At 43.2% G+C, this 15,702-nt stretch overlaps 3 protein-coding genes across 5 annotated transcripts in view; 2 read left to right on the top strand and 1 right to left on the bottom strand.

Moving 5' to 3' along the window:
• Positions 1–15,702, top strand: part of LOC117826805 (NACHT, LRR and PYD domains-containing protein 3-like) — a 264,765-nt gene that overhangs the window by 18,256 nt on the left and 230,807 nt on the right. The gene's annotated exons all lie outside the window — the stretch shown is intronic.
• Positions 1–15,702, bottom strand: part of rnf182 (ring finger protein 182) — a 73,465-nt gene that overhangs the window by 6,671 nt on the left and 51,092 nt on the right. The window contains exon 4 of one of the 3 annotated variants that reach the window (XR_004634094.1): positions 71–501. The exons of the other annotated variants lie outside the window; for them this stretch is intronic. The gene's annotated coding sequence lies outside the window, so the exon portion shown is untranslated. Of the gene's footprint in view, positions 1–70; positions 502–15,702 lie in introns of those variants that run through there. 3 annotated transcript variants of the gene reach the window in all.
• Positions 1–15,702, top strand: part of retreg1 (reticulophagy regulator 1) — a 32,533-nt gene that overhangs the window by 3,892 nt on the left and 12,939 nt on the right. The window contains exons 3-4 of the mRNA XM_034703169.1: positions 379–485; positions 2,975–3,005. Coding sequence (XP_034559060.1) covers positions 379–485; positions 2,975–3,005 — 138 coding nt within the window. The remainder of the gene's footprint in view (positions 1–378; positions 486–2,974; positions 3,006–15,702) is intronic.

Here is a 15,702-nt window from a genome sequence, read left to right on the forward strand (position 1 = left end):
ATTTAATGTACAGGATTCAAACACTCCAGCCATCCTCTTTGATGTTTACAAAAAATGCTGAATACCGAACTTATCCTGATTAAACGCTTTTATTTATTTGAGGAAATCCTCCCCAGAAAGTCTCAGAGACAACACAAGGGACAGTCTTACTGCGACATTTCAGAATAAGTGGATAGATTTACTTTGGTTTTGCGTAAAAACACTCCAAGCAGAAGAGAGTGGTGGTTGTTTTCTTCTTCTTTGAACCTCGAGTGTAGCGGTAAAGTCGATTCACAAAGACGCTCATCATTCAGAGACTCAACAAGCGAGCACTTCTGTCTTCTGAAAAGCTGAGCAGTGTTGGTTTAATCCATGCTGTGGTGTTTTGTTCCTCTCCAGGTTCGGGGCCTTCAGCTCTTTGCGGACCCTCAGCCTGGCGGCCGTCCTGCTGGTTCTGCTGGTCGTCACTGTGACCGCCAAAGACTTCATCCGGAGCAGATCCACCGGTAACTCTTCAGATACCTTAGAATATAAAATGCTGACTCATTCATGAGCATGTTTAATATTTTGTTTCTGGTGCTGCACAAACCGAGCAATGACGACATTCAAACCACCGGCTATCGTCTGACCACGTTATCAATCAATCAATCAACCTTTATTTGTATCGCGCCAAATCCCAACAAACGTTATCTCAAGATGCTTTTACAAACAGGGCAGGTCTAGACCACTCTATGTCAAATTATGAACAGAGACCCAACACCAAGACAGGATCAGACTCAGTCTGACCCCACCTTAATCCATCATGAGCATTGCACCTCGCAGTATTTAGCTAGTTACAGTGGCAAGGACAAACTTCCTTTAACAGGCAGAAACCTCCAGCAGGACCAGACTCATGTTAGACACACATCTGCTGAGACCGTGTTGGGTCTTGAAAGAGGGACAGAGGAGTATAAGAGAGAGAGGGAGAGGTGATAGTGATGAGACGAATAGTAGTAGCTGTTGCCGCTGGAGTCCAGAACGTCCGCAGCAGGTTATGTGCCTCTGCAAACCATGGTCTGCATTTCACACTGAATCTGTTTATTATGTGGATATTTTTAACATCATTTTTCTCTCCGTGTGTCGTTACATCCACGTAAACCAAGTTTTAGGTCACTGAAAACAAAGGTTTTCAAAAATACCTTCCAAGGTGGAGTTTTTCGAGAGCTCTGTTTTGTCGTTTTTGTGGGGTCTTCAAAAACAAACGTTTCTGGGCGTGGCAATTCTTGTTTATACGTTTTGCACATGCGCCAAGATGGTGGGCTACCAGTTTGTTTACGTCTGCTCGGTATCGCTACGGCCAAATTCCACCGGATCCCCGTCACAGCACCGGATCTGATAAGTTTCTATTCTAGTCAATGTGTTAACTTCCACTGGATCCGCTCTGATGCGTTCCGGCTGCGTCTCTGATCCGGCAGGTCTGAGTCCTCCGGATCAGATACACAAGACTTCTATTTGTGCCGGATGCCGGAGCACGACACATCAATCTCAACAGAGCAGATGGAGCGGGACAGGAAGTCAGGTTTCACCAAAACAAAATGAAAACATCCGGTTAATTTTCAGAATAAAACACTCTGTGTTATCACCAGATCGTATTTCACTTAACTACAACAACAAACCAAAGTCATGATGAGCGGAGCCAGGCCTGGAGTCAACAGGTCAGAGGTTTTCAGAGGACCAGAAAGACAACATGGATGAGGAGAGGAGGAGGAGGAGAATCCTTGATTCAGTGATTACAGCGGGGGAAACCTCGGTCACATGACTCCAGGGGGAAGTCATTCTTTTTCTCAGATTCTAAGATTAAAAATCTGATTTCGGGGTTTCTTGATATTTCTTGTTTAAAGTTAGAATTTAATCTTCATCTCAGATTTCTAAATTAAAGTCTAACTCAGACTTTTTAAAAATTCTAAGAAAAAGTTGGCGTTCAGAATTGTTATTCTTTTATTGGAATAAAGTCTGAATTCCAACTTTTTGCAACAGGGTTTTCGATACATTTCTGGTTAAATTCTGATTTAAAACTTTTTTCTCAGAATTCAACTTTTTTCAGAATTCTGAGAAAAAAGTCAGAATTAATATTTTTCTCAGATTTTAAGTTTTAAAATCAGAATTTTAACATTTTTTCTCAAGTTTTTGTTCAAAGTCAGACTTCAGATTTTCAGAATTCATTTTTCCAAAAATGATTAAAGTCTTAAATCTGACTTTTCTTCTCAGATTTGTGGAGAAAGGGAGAAATCATACTTGTATTCAAATCAGAATTTGATATCACCTTATGTTATCACCAGATCGTATTTCACTTAACTACAACAACAAACCAAAGTCATGATGAGCGGAGCCAGGCCTGGAGTCAACAGGTCAGAGGTTTTCAGAGGACCAGAAAGACAACATGGATGAGGAGAGGAGGAGGAGGAGAATCCTTGATTCAGGGATTACAGCGGGGAAAACCTCGGTCACATGACTCCAGCTGTCTGGCGGTCCTGCTCCATGCTGGGTTCTGAAAACACAACTGGTGGGTGATGACGGACACATGGAGCCGGACCGCAGCGGATCTGGTGGAAGTCTGATGTTAGTACTCCGTACGCAGTTTAAAGACTCGCTCATGCAAAAAGACGCTCAACACACTGTTCTTCCATGAACTTCGTCGCCTCAGTCTTTGAGATGACCTCACCCTCACATTTCTTCGTTAGCCCGATGAGTAAAAACAAGTGTGACGTGAGGATGAGTCAGACGCTCCCTGTTTACCATCACACTCCTCCTCAGAGACGTGTAATCCTTCTGTCAGGGATGCTCTCACTGTATCTTCCAGTATCCAAGGAATGATGACGGCTTTTTATTTCTCTGTCCTCCTCAGCACTTATATATACAGTTAGTGTCTCTGATGCTGCAGAGCACTTCACTTCACTCTCAGTTATTGTGCCTTTTAAATGATGATCAATAACACGCTCTTTTTTCTCTCCTCCAGGGGCTCATTTATGGCGCAGCATGACCACGAGGTAAGAACTGCTTTTGTTTGTTGACAGTTTGGATCACAGTTTTAATCCCAGAAAACATTTAGAAAACTACATTTCTTCTCTCAGTGTTTGGGGTTAGCTTAGTGGCTAAGTTCATTAGCAAGGACCACTCCACACAAGGATATGAGTTTGAACATTTCACGAGTTATGTGTGTGTAGTGTGGCCCAGCAGAAGGAGACTCGGGATGGGGGTCCCGTCTCAGCGTTATCCTGCCGAGCTGATCTTGACTCAGGTTGTGCCTGGAAGTAGACAAGTGCATAGAAGAAGCGAGCACACGTTGAGTAGAAGGGGATAAGGAAAGAGGTTAAGTGGAGTAGAGAAAGGTGAGGAAGGGTGGGTTGAAGAATCACAGACAAACGGTTGGAGGAGGGTGGCTACGTTTAAGTAGGCTTGTCAAGTGATTGAGGGTGTGGTTTAGGCGTGGTCCTGGTCCTGAATTTAAGTTCAATCAACCAATCTTTATTTGTATAGCGCCAAATCACAACAAACGTTATCTCAAGACGCTTTTCCAAACAGAGCAGGTCTAGACCGTACTCTATGTCAAATTATGAACAGAGACCCAACACCAAGACAGGATAAGACTCAGTCTGATCCCACCTTAATCCACCATGAGCATTGCACCTCGCAGTATTTAGCTAGTTACAGCAGAGAGGACAAACTTCCTTTAACAGGCAGAAACCTCCAGCAGGACCAGACTCATGTTAGACACACATCTGCTGAGACCGTGTTGGAGAGAGGGATAGAGGAGAGTAAGAAAAAACCATACCTTCATTTAAGTGACAGAGAAGTGACTTACGGGGTGAGTTAGGATCCCAGTGTGCCAATGTATCAGTTCCCCCGGCAGTCTAAGCCTAGAAGAAAGAAAGAGAATGAAAGACAGACCCAAAAAAGGAATCTACAGCAGAGATCCAGAGGAACCTACGAGACAAGGGAGCTCAGGGACTCCAGAAAGGTCTATGGTTAGTAACTTTAATGGGACAGGAAGAGTTAAAGTGAGAGACAGGCAGAGAGAGGAGAGAGAGGGAAAGACAGGATCCCAGTGTGTCAGTCTAAGCCTATAGCATCATAACTAAGACCTGGTCCAAACCTGATCCAGCTCTAACTATAAGCTTTATCAAAAAGGAAAGTTTGAAGCCTACTCTTAAAAGTAGAGAGGGTGTCTGCCTCCCGGTCCCTGACTGGTAGATGATTCCAAAGGAGATTATCTACCAAGTTGGAGTCAGGCCTTTTTGATTTACCCTTCGATCTACGTTCCAACCGTCACTTTAGGTAGTGAACGAAAGAATGAGATCACGAGTTCAAGCTGCAGAAATGAGTTCCCTCTAAAGGGTGGTGAACTCAGCATTTCGTCAGACCATGCTTCGCGTGCTATCGAGGATATCCTGTTAACACGACACGGCGACTGTGCATTCGTGAAGGTGTGTGTACTGGATGCAGAGGTTGTGTTGTAAACAGAACAACATCCTCTCAGTCATCCTAAACGTTCTCTGGACTTTGAGACGCTGCAGAGCTGCAGAGCTGCAGAGCTGATTGGTCACACATGACTGTCTAATCTGAGACTGAACCATGTGACGGCTCGTTCACTCTCAGGACACAAATCACACACTCACCTTGTGATAAACAAGTGTTTACTGGAGGGATTAGTCCGTTTACTCCAGAGGAGAGCTGAGGACACGGCGTGGGAAAACACTTCCTGAGATCTGGAGAGCGAAGGTGTGATAAAGCTTCCAACAAATGAAGCCGGCCCGCGGTACTCTGCTTCTGAGGGTGTCCAAACTTCGAGTCCCCCTGAGTGAAGTAGTTGGATGACTTGTTTAAAAGCAGATGTATGTTTTTAAAGCATTGACCCGGTTTCTCTTTGGAGGCACAGCATCCTTGTTTCTGCTCTTTCATGGACTCTTTGAACATCTGAAATGCCTGGTGAATGTTTCTGCTGTGAATCTACACTCCATGATGTGAGAGCTTTAAATCCTGACACGCTGTATCATCTCTGACCACAAGAGGGAGCCTGAGAGCAGACAGTTTAACAAGGCAGAGTGTCCATGAGCCCTCTTCAGCACCTTCACTCCAAAGAGAGCACAGGCTGCAGACTCAAAGGGCCAAAAAGACCAAAACAATAAAAGAATGAGTCAGTTTCCAGATTAAGATCATGTTAAAGTCGTAGTTGTGGGCTTTTTTGTTCCTTCTCGACCTTTAAAGCAGCATTTTTACCAGAACGTCTCAACTCAAGAGCAACAAACAAACCCTTTCAAGAGCTCTAGGCGATATCATATGTTTAAAATAGCTTTTATTGTCTCAAATATTAACAAGCATCTTTTTTTTTTTAAGTTATATTTTGGGGGCATTTTCGCCTTTAATTGACAGGCGAAGAAAGAGGAATGTGGTGAGTAGAGAGTGGGGGAGGACATCAGAATCAGAATCAGAATCAGCTTTATTCGCCAAGTATGCTTGAACACACAAGGAATTTGACTTTGGTAAACTGTGCTCTCTTTGTACAAGGCATAAGAATAGGAATAAGAATAAGAACTACAATAAAAAATAAAATGAAATATAATAACAATAACCTTAGCTATAAATACAAAGAAACAACAAATAGCTTGACTAATATGTACAGGCTAAAATAATATGATAAAGTGCAGTGGTGAGTTGCAGAGGTAGTTTTACATTATAAAATAGAAGTTAAATAATACAAAAAATAGAAATATGGAATTCTGCTTGAGAATTGTTGCATTGTATATCTACATGTATATTTACAGAGAGTATTTATCTGACAGGTATGACACTGTTATGGTTTAGTGTTCATCAGAGTGACAGCCTGGGGGAAGAAACTGTTCTTATGGCGGGTTGTTTTGGCGCACAGTGATCTGTAGCGCCTGCCGGAGGGGAGGAGTTTGAAGAATTTGTGTCCAGGGTGTGAGGGGTCAGCGGTAATGCTCCCTGCCCGTTTCCTGGCCCGGGACCGGTACAAGTCCTGGATGGGGGGCAGGTCGACACCGATGATTTTCTCTGCAGTCCTTATAGTCCGCTGCAGTCTGTGTTTGTCTAGTTTGGTTGCAGAGCCAAACCAGACAGTGATGGAGGTACACAGAACAGACTGGATGATGGAGGTGTAGAACATGATCAGCAGCTCCTGAGGCAGGTTGAACTTCCTGAGCTGACGCAGGAAGTACATCCTCTGCTGGGCCTTTTTTCTGATTGTGTCTATGTGGGAGGTCCACCTCAGGTCCCGGGAAATAGTGGATCCCAGGAACCTGAAAGAGTCCACAGTAGACACAGTGCTGTTCAGGATGGTGAGGGGGGGGAGTGGGGGGGGGCTTCTCCTGAAGTCCACTGTCATCTCTACCGTCTTGAGCGGGTTCAGCTCCAGATGGTTCTGACTACACCAGAGAGCCAGCTGTTCCACCTCCTGTCTGTAAGCAGACTCGTCTCCGTCCTGGATGAGACCGATGACGGTGGTGTCGTCTGCAAACTTCAGGAGTTTCACCGAGGGGTCTCCTGAGGTGCAGTCATTGGTGTAGAGGGAGAAGAGCAGTGGGGAGAGAACACATCCCTGTGGGGCGCCAGTGCTGATGGTCCGGGTGCTGGATTTGATGCTCCCCAGCCTCACCTGCTGTCTTCTGTCCGTCAGGAAGTTGGTGATCCACTGACAGATGGAGGCCGGCACTGTGAGCTGGGTGAGTTTCTGGTGCAGGATGTCTGGTATGATGGTATTGAACGCAGAGCTGAAGTCCACAAACAGGATCCTAGCGTAGGTCCTGGGGGAGTCCAGGTGATGCAGGATGTAGTTCAGACCCATATTGACTGCATCCTCCACCGACCTGTTTGCCCGATAGGCAAACTGCAGGGGGTCCAGCAGGGGGCCTGTGATGTCTTTCAGGTGGCTCAACATGCAATTAATGGTCAAAGCTTGAATCGAACCTGACCTCTGCGACTAGGACTACAGCCTCTGTATATGTGGTGCACGCTTAGACCGCTAGGCCAACAGCGCCCCTTAACCCTCATGTTCCCAAACCGTCGCCGCCGACAGGATTTGACATGCGTACTTCTCAAAAACCGTAAATCCTGAACAGTTTAAGATATCTAGAAAATTCAAAAACCACCAGCATGACCACGAAGGTGGGGAAATAGACCTTTGCGCCCATATAGTTGTCATACTGACAACGGTCGTACTGACTTCCGCAGTACGACCGTCCAATCACAGACAAAATTCAGCAGTTTGTAACGTGAGCTTCTCAGTACTGGAACTCCTGATTCGTTGGCGCAATTCAAATAATTCAAACGGTTTCCGAAATAAGAGAAGAAGAGCTTTCCAATGGTGTATGGTATGATACACTGCACATTACGGTAAAGATACACTCAGCGAGGGAAAAACTACATAGAATATAATTGTGTTCATTAGAGGGTTAACAAGCATCTTTGATCTGCAACAAAAACCTCCTCATGTAATCACTGTGGTTGGTGTTTTTTTTTACCTCTGCATTGGTGACAGAGCAAACGCCTTCAAAATTGGCCCAGATGTCCATAAGGGCTCCAGGTTGAATGATTTTAAATTTGGTGAGGAAAGGTCAAAGGTCAAGTTCACTATGTGTTGTTTTTTTGGTCCCCTTACTCAATATTTGATTCCCTTAAAGGGATAGTGTTGATTTTGCGGTGGGGTCGTGTAAGGTGCTGTTTTGGGGGTATGATGGCTTCACTTTTGTACAACTGGAGGAGGTAGAGAGTCATATATACAGTGGTGGAATTTTTTTTTTGGACACCCCAAATATTGCATTGAGAATCACTCTTAAGTCTTCAAGTGCAATTTCTCTTAGTACAGTCACAGCCAGGTTCATTTATTTTTGTTCAGTTTTGAACACTTTCTGTTTTATTTGTTGACTTTGAAACCGACAATGTTAAGAACTGACATCTTGAAACTGTTTTACTTTTAAACAATCAACAAAAAAGATGCTTGAAACACAAAAAAATATTTTCCCACAAATATTTCATGACAATATTTGAAATTGTGTAAAATTTGAAGGGTGTCTGAAAACTTTTTTCCACCACTGTATCTATAAGATAAGATGGACTGTCCATCTTATCTTGTATCTTACATTCATAAAAACATGTTACTTTTATTTTCAGTAGTCCAATCCATGCTGCAGTGTTTGACCCATATTGGCGTATGATTGGTGACCCAGTGATGGAGGTGGTGGGTCACCTGGTTCACACTCCTGACCTCATTTCAACCATGATTGTGCATTTCCATGTGTGTGTGTGTGTGTGAGGGATTACTTGATGCAGCTGCCAGCCGCAGAGGCTCGGTGGGATTCAGCGGAAGGTGACAGGGATTTGTAGGCGCCAGGCTGGATGCAACACATCTGAGTTATATAACTGTTAGACTGTGAGTCCAGGTCAGGGGCGACTCACGGGCGTAGAGACACACACACACACACACACACACACACACACACACACACACACACACACACACACACACACACACACCGTCCGAGCTTGTTGGGGAAATGTTGCGTTTTTCTTTTTGGTGTGCTTGCTGCTGGCTGGACCACAAATTACCCCTGGAGGAGGATAATAAAGATTACCTCGACCGTGACTAGCAGTAATTAGACTTACCAAAGACTGGTCTCAGGAAATTCACAGGAGTGCAGTGCATTATGAGAGGGAGCTTTAGCCTGTCAGCTAGGTGGAAAACTCAGGTCAAAGTGGGGCCAGAATTGACTTCAAGTCATTTCCTCCCAGGTGCATTCAAACATCTTTTCTGCAGAGCTTAATCAAAATGTCCAAGAGACAAATTTGTTAATATAACTTGCATGTCATGTTTGTGTCGATCTATAAAGCCAGTACAAGCAGCAGAGTCTTCCCTGTCACTCAGTGTGGTGTACATTTCCTTTGAGCTTCATCCTGATCGGTGTGTGGGAGACTGTGATGCAGATTAGTGCCATTAATCCTCCTTTGGTCTCTACGATCATCACCTTACTACCGAAGAAAGAAGTTGAAGTTTGGCGTCGATCCCTCTCATTCTTTAAAAATTAAAACAGGAGTGTTTTCCTGCAGTGTTTGTTGAACAAACTTGTTAGCCTGTTAGCATTTAGCTCCTCTGTTTCTGTGTGTGGCTGGACCATAGACTGTATATAACATGGACAGTGTTGCTCCGCCTTTTCCCGGTGTATGGTTTTGAAGCCGAGGTAACGAGCTCCACCCTACAGCGTAGAGTCACGAGGTCCTATGGAGTTTCTCTCTACGGCAGCTGTCAGTCAAAGCAAACAGGAAGTAAAACCCCGTTTTTTAACCTCTAATAACTAACCAAAAAGAAACTTTTCAGAAAAAAGAGGCCTTGAACACAAAACAGTCAAATACTAACTACATATCACCACAGCATACGGATGAGAGAAACATTCGTACCATGTGTATTTGTTTTTTAAAGTTTGACTGCAGCCCCATTCAAATGAATGTGGGAGAAGGGGTTTTTGATCTATACTGCAGCCAGCCACCAGGGGGAGCAGTTTTTGAGGAAGCTTCACCTCCAGCCGAGCGAGCTGCACCCCTGGGCTCGTTGTAGTATCCGTGATGTCTCCCTGCGCTATTGTGAAGCTAATCATCTGCGGGTGCCATATTGGAAATGCTGAAGTCAACCTAACTTCGTCCGTATTAGTGCGAGGTAAAGAGGCGGGCCTTTAGTCTTTTTGTTAACAGCTACAGGGGGCCTGCCTGTCAATCTTTATTTATTTTATTTATTTGTTTATTATTTAAAAGGACCATGCATATTAATTAACACTTCTGTAAATATGCCAGAATTAGCCAAAAGGCTAGTTTACATCTGTAGTCCCTTGCCAGATGTTAAAAAGGGCTCCCTAAAAAGATCAATATTAAACAAAGGTAGAATAGGGGAAAACAAGATCAAAATAAGAAGGTAGAGTCAGCCATGACCGTATTTGGGCAAAACTTGTAAGTTTAATATCTGTGAAAATAACAAGTTATAATAAATTCATCCCCTGTAGAGTGTGTGCCGATAGAGAAATGAGCTATTCAGACCTAAACTGTTTTTTGAACCAGGCTGTAAACATGTTTATTTCTGCTGTAAAGATCGTCTTCTTTGAATGGGTGTGTATGTGGTCTCTGGTGTTCCTGCAGCCAGCCCCTAGTGGACGCTGGATGAACTGCAGTTTCAGCATGAGCTTCATAATTTGAGATTTGGATTACTAAAGTATTCAGTTACTGCAGCCCTTTATAGTGTATCGCATTCTACCATACATGGTATGGCATCAGCTTTTGAAAGATGGCATTAGAGGTGTTCCCTAAATGTGCACACTTAATTTACCTCCCTTCGTCCTCATCCGCATACACACCTCCAAATATCTCCTCTTCCTCTCCCTCTGTGTCTCTGTGACATTTCGCCAGCAGGGTGGGACTGTGTTGTTGTCACCTGCTGTTGTCTGTCAGTGGTGTCTTGTGGGTAATTGTACATCAATGCACAGAGCAAATCTCGGGCAAAGGCTGGCGGGAGATTAGCTGCTGACCCAAAATGCGAGCTGACAGCTGTGTTAGTCGAGCCAACAGAGTGTCAGTGTCAGTGTTGTGAGTGTGAGTGGCAAATGGAGTAACAATGCCTGTGTGTGCTCTGTCAGGCCAAACAGCTGGGGTCTAAAACTTCTTTTAGTGTGAAGTTCCAATAAGACAACTCCTCCAAAGTCAGCAAAGATCACCTCAGTATCAAGTAAATGCTGGAGAGAAAACAGGAGTTATCTCTGTGTACAGATCTGAGGATGTTGGTATGAGAAGTGTTTGGTTTGTAGTATGTTTTTAGCCTGAGTAGTTTCACCAATCAGGTATCAACAGTCTGTATGGAGAGCAAAAGCAGGAGGAACAGAATCCGGCTCCCATGGTTGTTAATCTGAGGAGGATTTCTTTCTCTCTATAAACAGATATCTGTATGAAGAGCAGCTAATAATCTGTTCTAGAGTAAACATTTACACTGAGACACAAATCTGCTTGATGCTGTGTCACTAAAGACAATCAGCGTTCAGATTTCCTGACTTCCCTGAACGCAGCATAAGAAATGATGGATCCCACCTCCATTCAACAAACAAACATTGTAGACGTAGTTTTCTTCTCCTCTTGAGGACAGACCTGACAAAGCTTTTTACTTTCAGCTACAACTAACCTGTAATTACAGATTCTGATTCAGAGACATGTTGAATCTGGATCTCAGGGTCTGGGTTTTAGTCTGAGAAGGGTTCTGGTCTCTGTAGTCTGAGTAGTATCCACCAATCAGTTGTCAGTATCATTATGAGCAACACAACAGTTACCCTGTTAGCATGAAGAGACTCAGCTGGCACTGTTTTAGATGGTGCTATATTTCATCACAGATGGATTCACTGAATCAACACGTGAGAGGAGATAAGCGCGAGTAGCAAAGACGTTTCAACACGGCTTTAAAATCCTTTTGAACTCAAAAAGCCGTGGCAGAGATCGGCCGGTGTTTCAGTTTAAACTGCGACCCTGTTAACTGGAGACTCAAAGATTGACAAAAAAATATTTGACAGATAAAATTTGACAAAAAAAAATCACAATTTTTTTTTACAAAACAAATGTAAAAAAAAAAATATTTCACACAAAAAAAATGTGACAAAATTTTTTTTTTTAAACAGTTTTGAAAAAAAACTTTGAAAATTTTTTTTGGGGAAAAAAAATGTTTGAAAAAAATGTTTTGGGGGAAAATTTAAAAAAAAAAAAAAAAAAAAAATTTTTGCAAAAAAAAATTTTTGCAAAAAAAAAATGTTGACAAAAAACATTTGACAAAAAAGTTGACACCGGAGCCTGTCGAAAAAAGTTAATTTTCCTCAAATTTGAAATTGTACTCCAGAAGCAGAAAAACATGAAAAAAAGTGAAAATTTTGCGCCTGCGGTTAAAAACATGTAAAAAGCAATGAATGAATCAACACGTGAGAGGAGATAAGCGCGAGTAGCAAAGACGTTTCAACACGGCTTTAAAATCCTTTTGAACTCAAAAAGCCGTGATCGCAGAGATCGCCCGGTGTTTTGGTTTAAACAGTGACCCTGTTAACTGGAGACTCTCAGCCGGATGCATCCCTCATAAACGTCTTTAGACCATCATTAAATATCTGATGAGGATATTTTGAAATCTTAATAAAAACTAAACTAGTTTGCATTCCCAGGAACTCCCTCTGTGTTTCAACAGCTGTGTAAACTCCACAAACACTGACACGTTCAGCTGAAGGTCTCCAGTTTACAGGGTCACTTTTAAAACCGCAACACCGGGAGGAGAGACGCATTCACGGTGGGCTGAGAGAAGACTACTGTTACAAGCTGCTAAATCAAGAGAATCACAGCTTCTTCTTTTGAAAAGTACACACACATACAAAAAAGATAGAACAAATAAAAACTAAAGAAAGAAAGAGAAATCAAGTGAATCACAGATGTGTGTGATGTTATTGTGGACGGAGGGCGGAATAAAAACACTGCGGTTAATCTACCAATCAGACACGTTCAGCATTGCAGGCCCCACTCCCCAAAAGTCCTGGGACCTTTGAAAAGTACCACCCTCCCTAGCAGGGGCTTTTTAGGGGGGAGATTATCTACCCCTGAACTAAATTTAGACCCTGGGTCCACCGGTCGAAACGCACGTAGTTCAGGGGTAAAGTCTCTGGTCGAAAAACGCCTATACAGACTTTATACTGTACACCAGAACCTGCTGTGACGTGATCGATCGATACCACTCAGGCTTCAAATGGAAACCAGGACACTCAGAGCTCATCATATGTTTATCCGGTATCCTGTATCTGAGCTTGCTGTCTCTGATATCAAGTAACCACTTCCATAAGTCAGGATATATACGTATACAGCATATATATAAACGGACAGTGTTGATCTATTTTAGACCAGCCAATGAGTCCGCTCTGTTTTATGGGTCAGTAAAGCGTCTGACTCTACATCCTGATGGTTTCCATAATAAGACATTTTCACTTGTTGTGTGTATTTCTGAAAATCACTGAAAACACAAAAAGAGAATCATCACTCTCACACGTGGTCAGAAGTCATGTGACCTGGGATGAAGTTTGTTTTTGTGGCTTCAAGGAAAAAACTTTCTGTGCTTCTGTTTGTTCCCACAACAAACACACAGTCTTTAAGAGTTGTGAAACCTGAGTGCAGATAGTGTGTGTGTGTGTGTGTGTGTGTGTGTGTGTGTGTGTGTGTGTGTATGTGACTCAGCTGTTTCTGCACTGACTTAGGGGTGTGACAGGAAGCAGTCAAGCCAATCAGATCTGCTCGCACAGTGGGGGGTGTGATTCAAGGGGACCGCTCTGATTGGACGAAGGCAGACTGGTAGAAAACAACACAACAAACCGTTGTCAGTGTTTCGTCACAGTCAGGTGGTTTGATTAAGTCAAGTATTCACAAAAGAGTTGTGATGTTTTAATATTTCAGTGAGTTTTATTTATTGATTTAATCTGAGAGGACAGAATTTAACTTATCATAAATAAAAAAAAATATAACATAAGGGAATTTGAGCCCATGCAGTGACTTCCACTACAGAGTCATGTCTGTGTTTAATGCAGTGACTTCCACTACAGAGTCATGTCTGTTTCTAACGCAGTGACTTCCACTACAGAGTCATGTCTGTTTCTAATGCAGTGACTTCCACTACAGAGTCATGTCTGTGTTTAATGCAGTGATTTCCACTACAGAGTCATGTCTGTTTCTAATGCAGTGACTTCCACTACAGAGTCATGTCTGTTTAAAATGCAGTGACTTCCACTACAGAGTCATGTCTGTTTTTAATGCAGTGACTTCCACTACAGAGTCAAGTCTGTGTTTAATGCAGTGACTTCCACTACAGTCATGTCTGTGTTTAATGCAGTGACTTCCACTACAGAGTCAAGTCTGTGTTTAATGCAGTGACTTCCACTACAGAGTCAAGTCTGTGTTTAATGCAGTGACTTCCACTACAGTCATGTCTGTGTTTAATGCAGTGACTTCCACTACAGAGTCATGTCTGTGTTTTTAATGCAGTGACTTCCACTACAGAGTCATGTCTGTGTTTAATGCAGTGACTTCCACTACAGAGTCATGTCTGTGTTTAATGCAGTGACTTCCACTACAGAGTCATGTCTGTTTTTAATGCAGTGACTTCCACTACAGAGTCATGTCTGTTTATAATGCAGTGACTTCCACTACAGAGTCATGTCTGTTTTTAATGCAGTGACTTCCACTACAGAGTCAAGTCTGTGTTTAATGCAGTGACTTCCACTACAGTCATGTCTGTGTTTAATGCAGTGACTTCCACTACAGAGTCAAGTCTGTGTTTAATGCAGTGACTTCCACTACAGAGTCAAGTCTGTGTTTAATGCAGTGACTTCCACTACAGTCATGTCTGTGTTTAATGCAGTGACTTCCACTACAGAGTCATGTCTGTGTTTTTAATGCAGTGACTTCCACTACAGAGTCATGTCTGTGTTTAATGCAGTGACTTCCACTACAGAGTCATGTCTGTGTTTAATGCAGTGACTTCCACTACAGAGTCATGTCTGTTTTTAATGCAGTGACTTCCACTACAGAGTCATGTCTGTTTATAATGCAGTGACTTCCACTACAGAGTCATGTCTGTTTTTAATGCAGTGACTTCCACTACAGAGTCATGTCTGTTTTTAATGCAGTGACTTCCACTACAGAGTCATGTCTGTTTATAATGCAGTGACTTCCACTACAGAGTCATGTCTGTTTTTAATGCAGTGACTTCCACTACAGAGTCATGTCTGTTTTTAATGCAGTGACGTCCAGTCTTGGCTTGGTCCTTGTCCCTTTTGTACAGAGGTGTCTCCAGACTCTCTGAATCTTTTAATGATATGTACCCTCGATGATTAAATCCACAATTCTTTATTTGTGTCATTTCACTTTTGGGAACATTATTCTGAAACTGTTGAACTCTTTGCTCTCGCAGTCTCTCACAGAGTGGTAAACCTCGAGAGACTCAGCCTCTCTTTAGTGTCCTCTTCATGCCCAGTCATGTGACTAACCTGTTGATCATCAAATTCAAGGAAATGTTGCCATGAGACGCCACTAACTTGAACGCTAAATGAACAAAACAGTGTCATCAACAAATAAACAACATTGTCTTGGTTACGCATGTCCGCTCCCATCTGGCTATGTCACTGACACACGAGGAGGTGTGTTTGGGAGGTAGATGGTGTTGGTGGGGTCAGGGTGGGTGGTGGTGGGTGGTGGTGGGAGGGAGTGTTGCTGTTTCTACCTCCCTGACAGACCCCATCCCTCTGTCCTCCTGATGGCTGCCAGTTGGAATGCAGTGTGACCGGGTTATTTTTAGACCGGGCCGCTTGAAATACTCCAACCGGGGCTTCATTGACGATAAACACAAGCTGCTCTCGCGCCGTGTGGCACATAAAAACCTGAGTTGGTCTCAAACCTGAGCTCGTGCTGACAAGTTCTAGCTTCCTCTTGTGTCTGATATTGCTGAGGTATCATCTCAACTGTCCTGTGTTTGGCGACCTTTATACCCGTCTTCAAATATTCTGAAGAATACCCAAAGATCTGGAGATGTCTCCTGAAGATCACGGGGCAGGACTGAGGTATGACTGGACATGTGTGTGTGTGTGTGTGTGTTTACTAGTCAAGACAGACCAATCACAAACGCTTCTTGTG

Source organism: Notolabrus celidotus, chromosome 15 (assembly GCF_009762535.1).
Source record: "Notolabrus celidotus isolate fNotCel1 chromosome 15, fNotCel1.pri, whole genome shotgun sequence".
NCBI classification, from domain to species: Eukaryota; Metazoa; Chordata; class Actinopteri; order Labriformes; family Labridae; genus Notolabrus; species Notolabrus celidotus.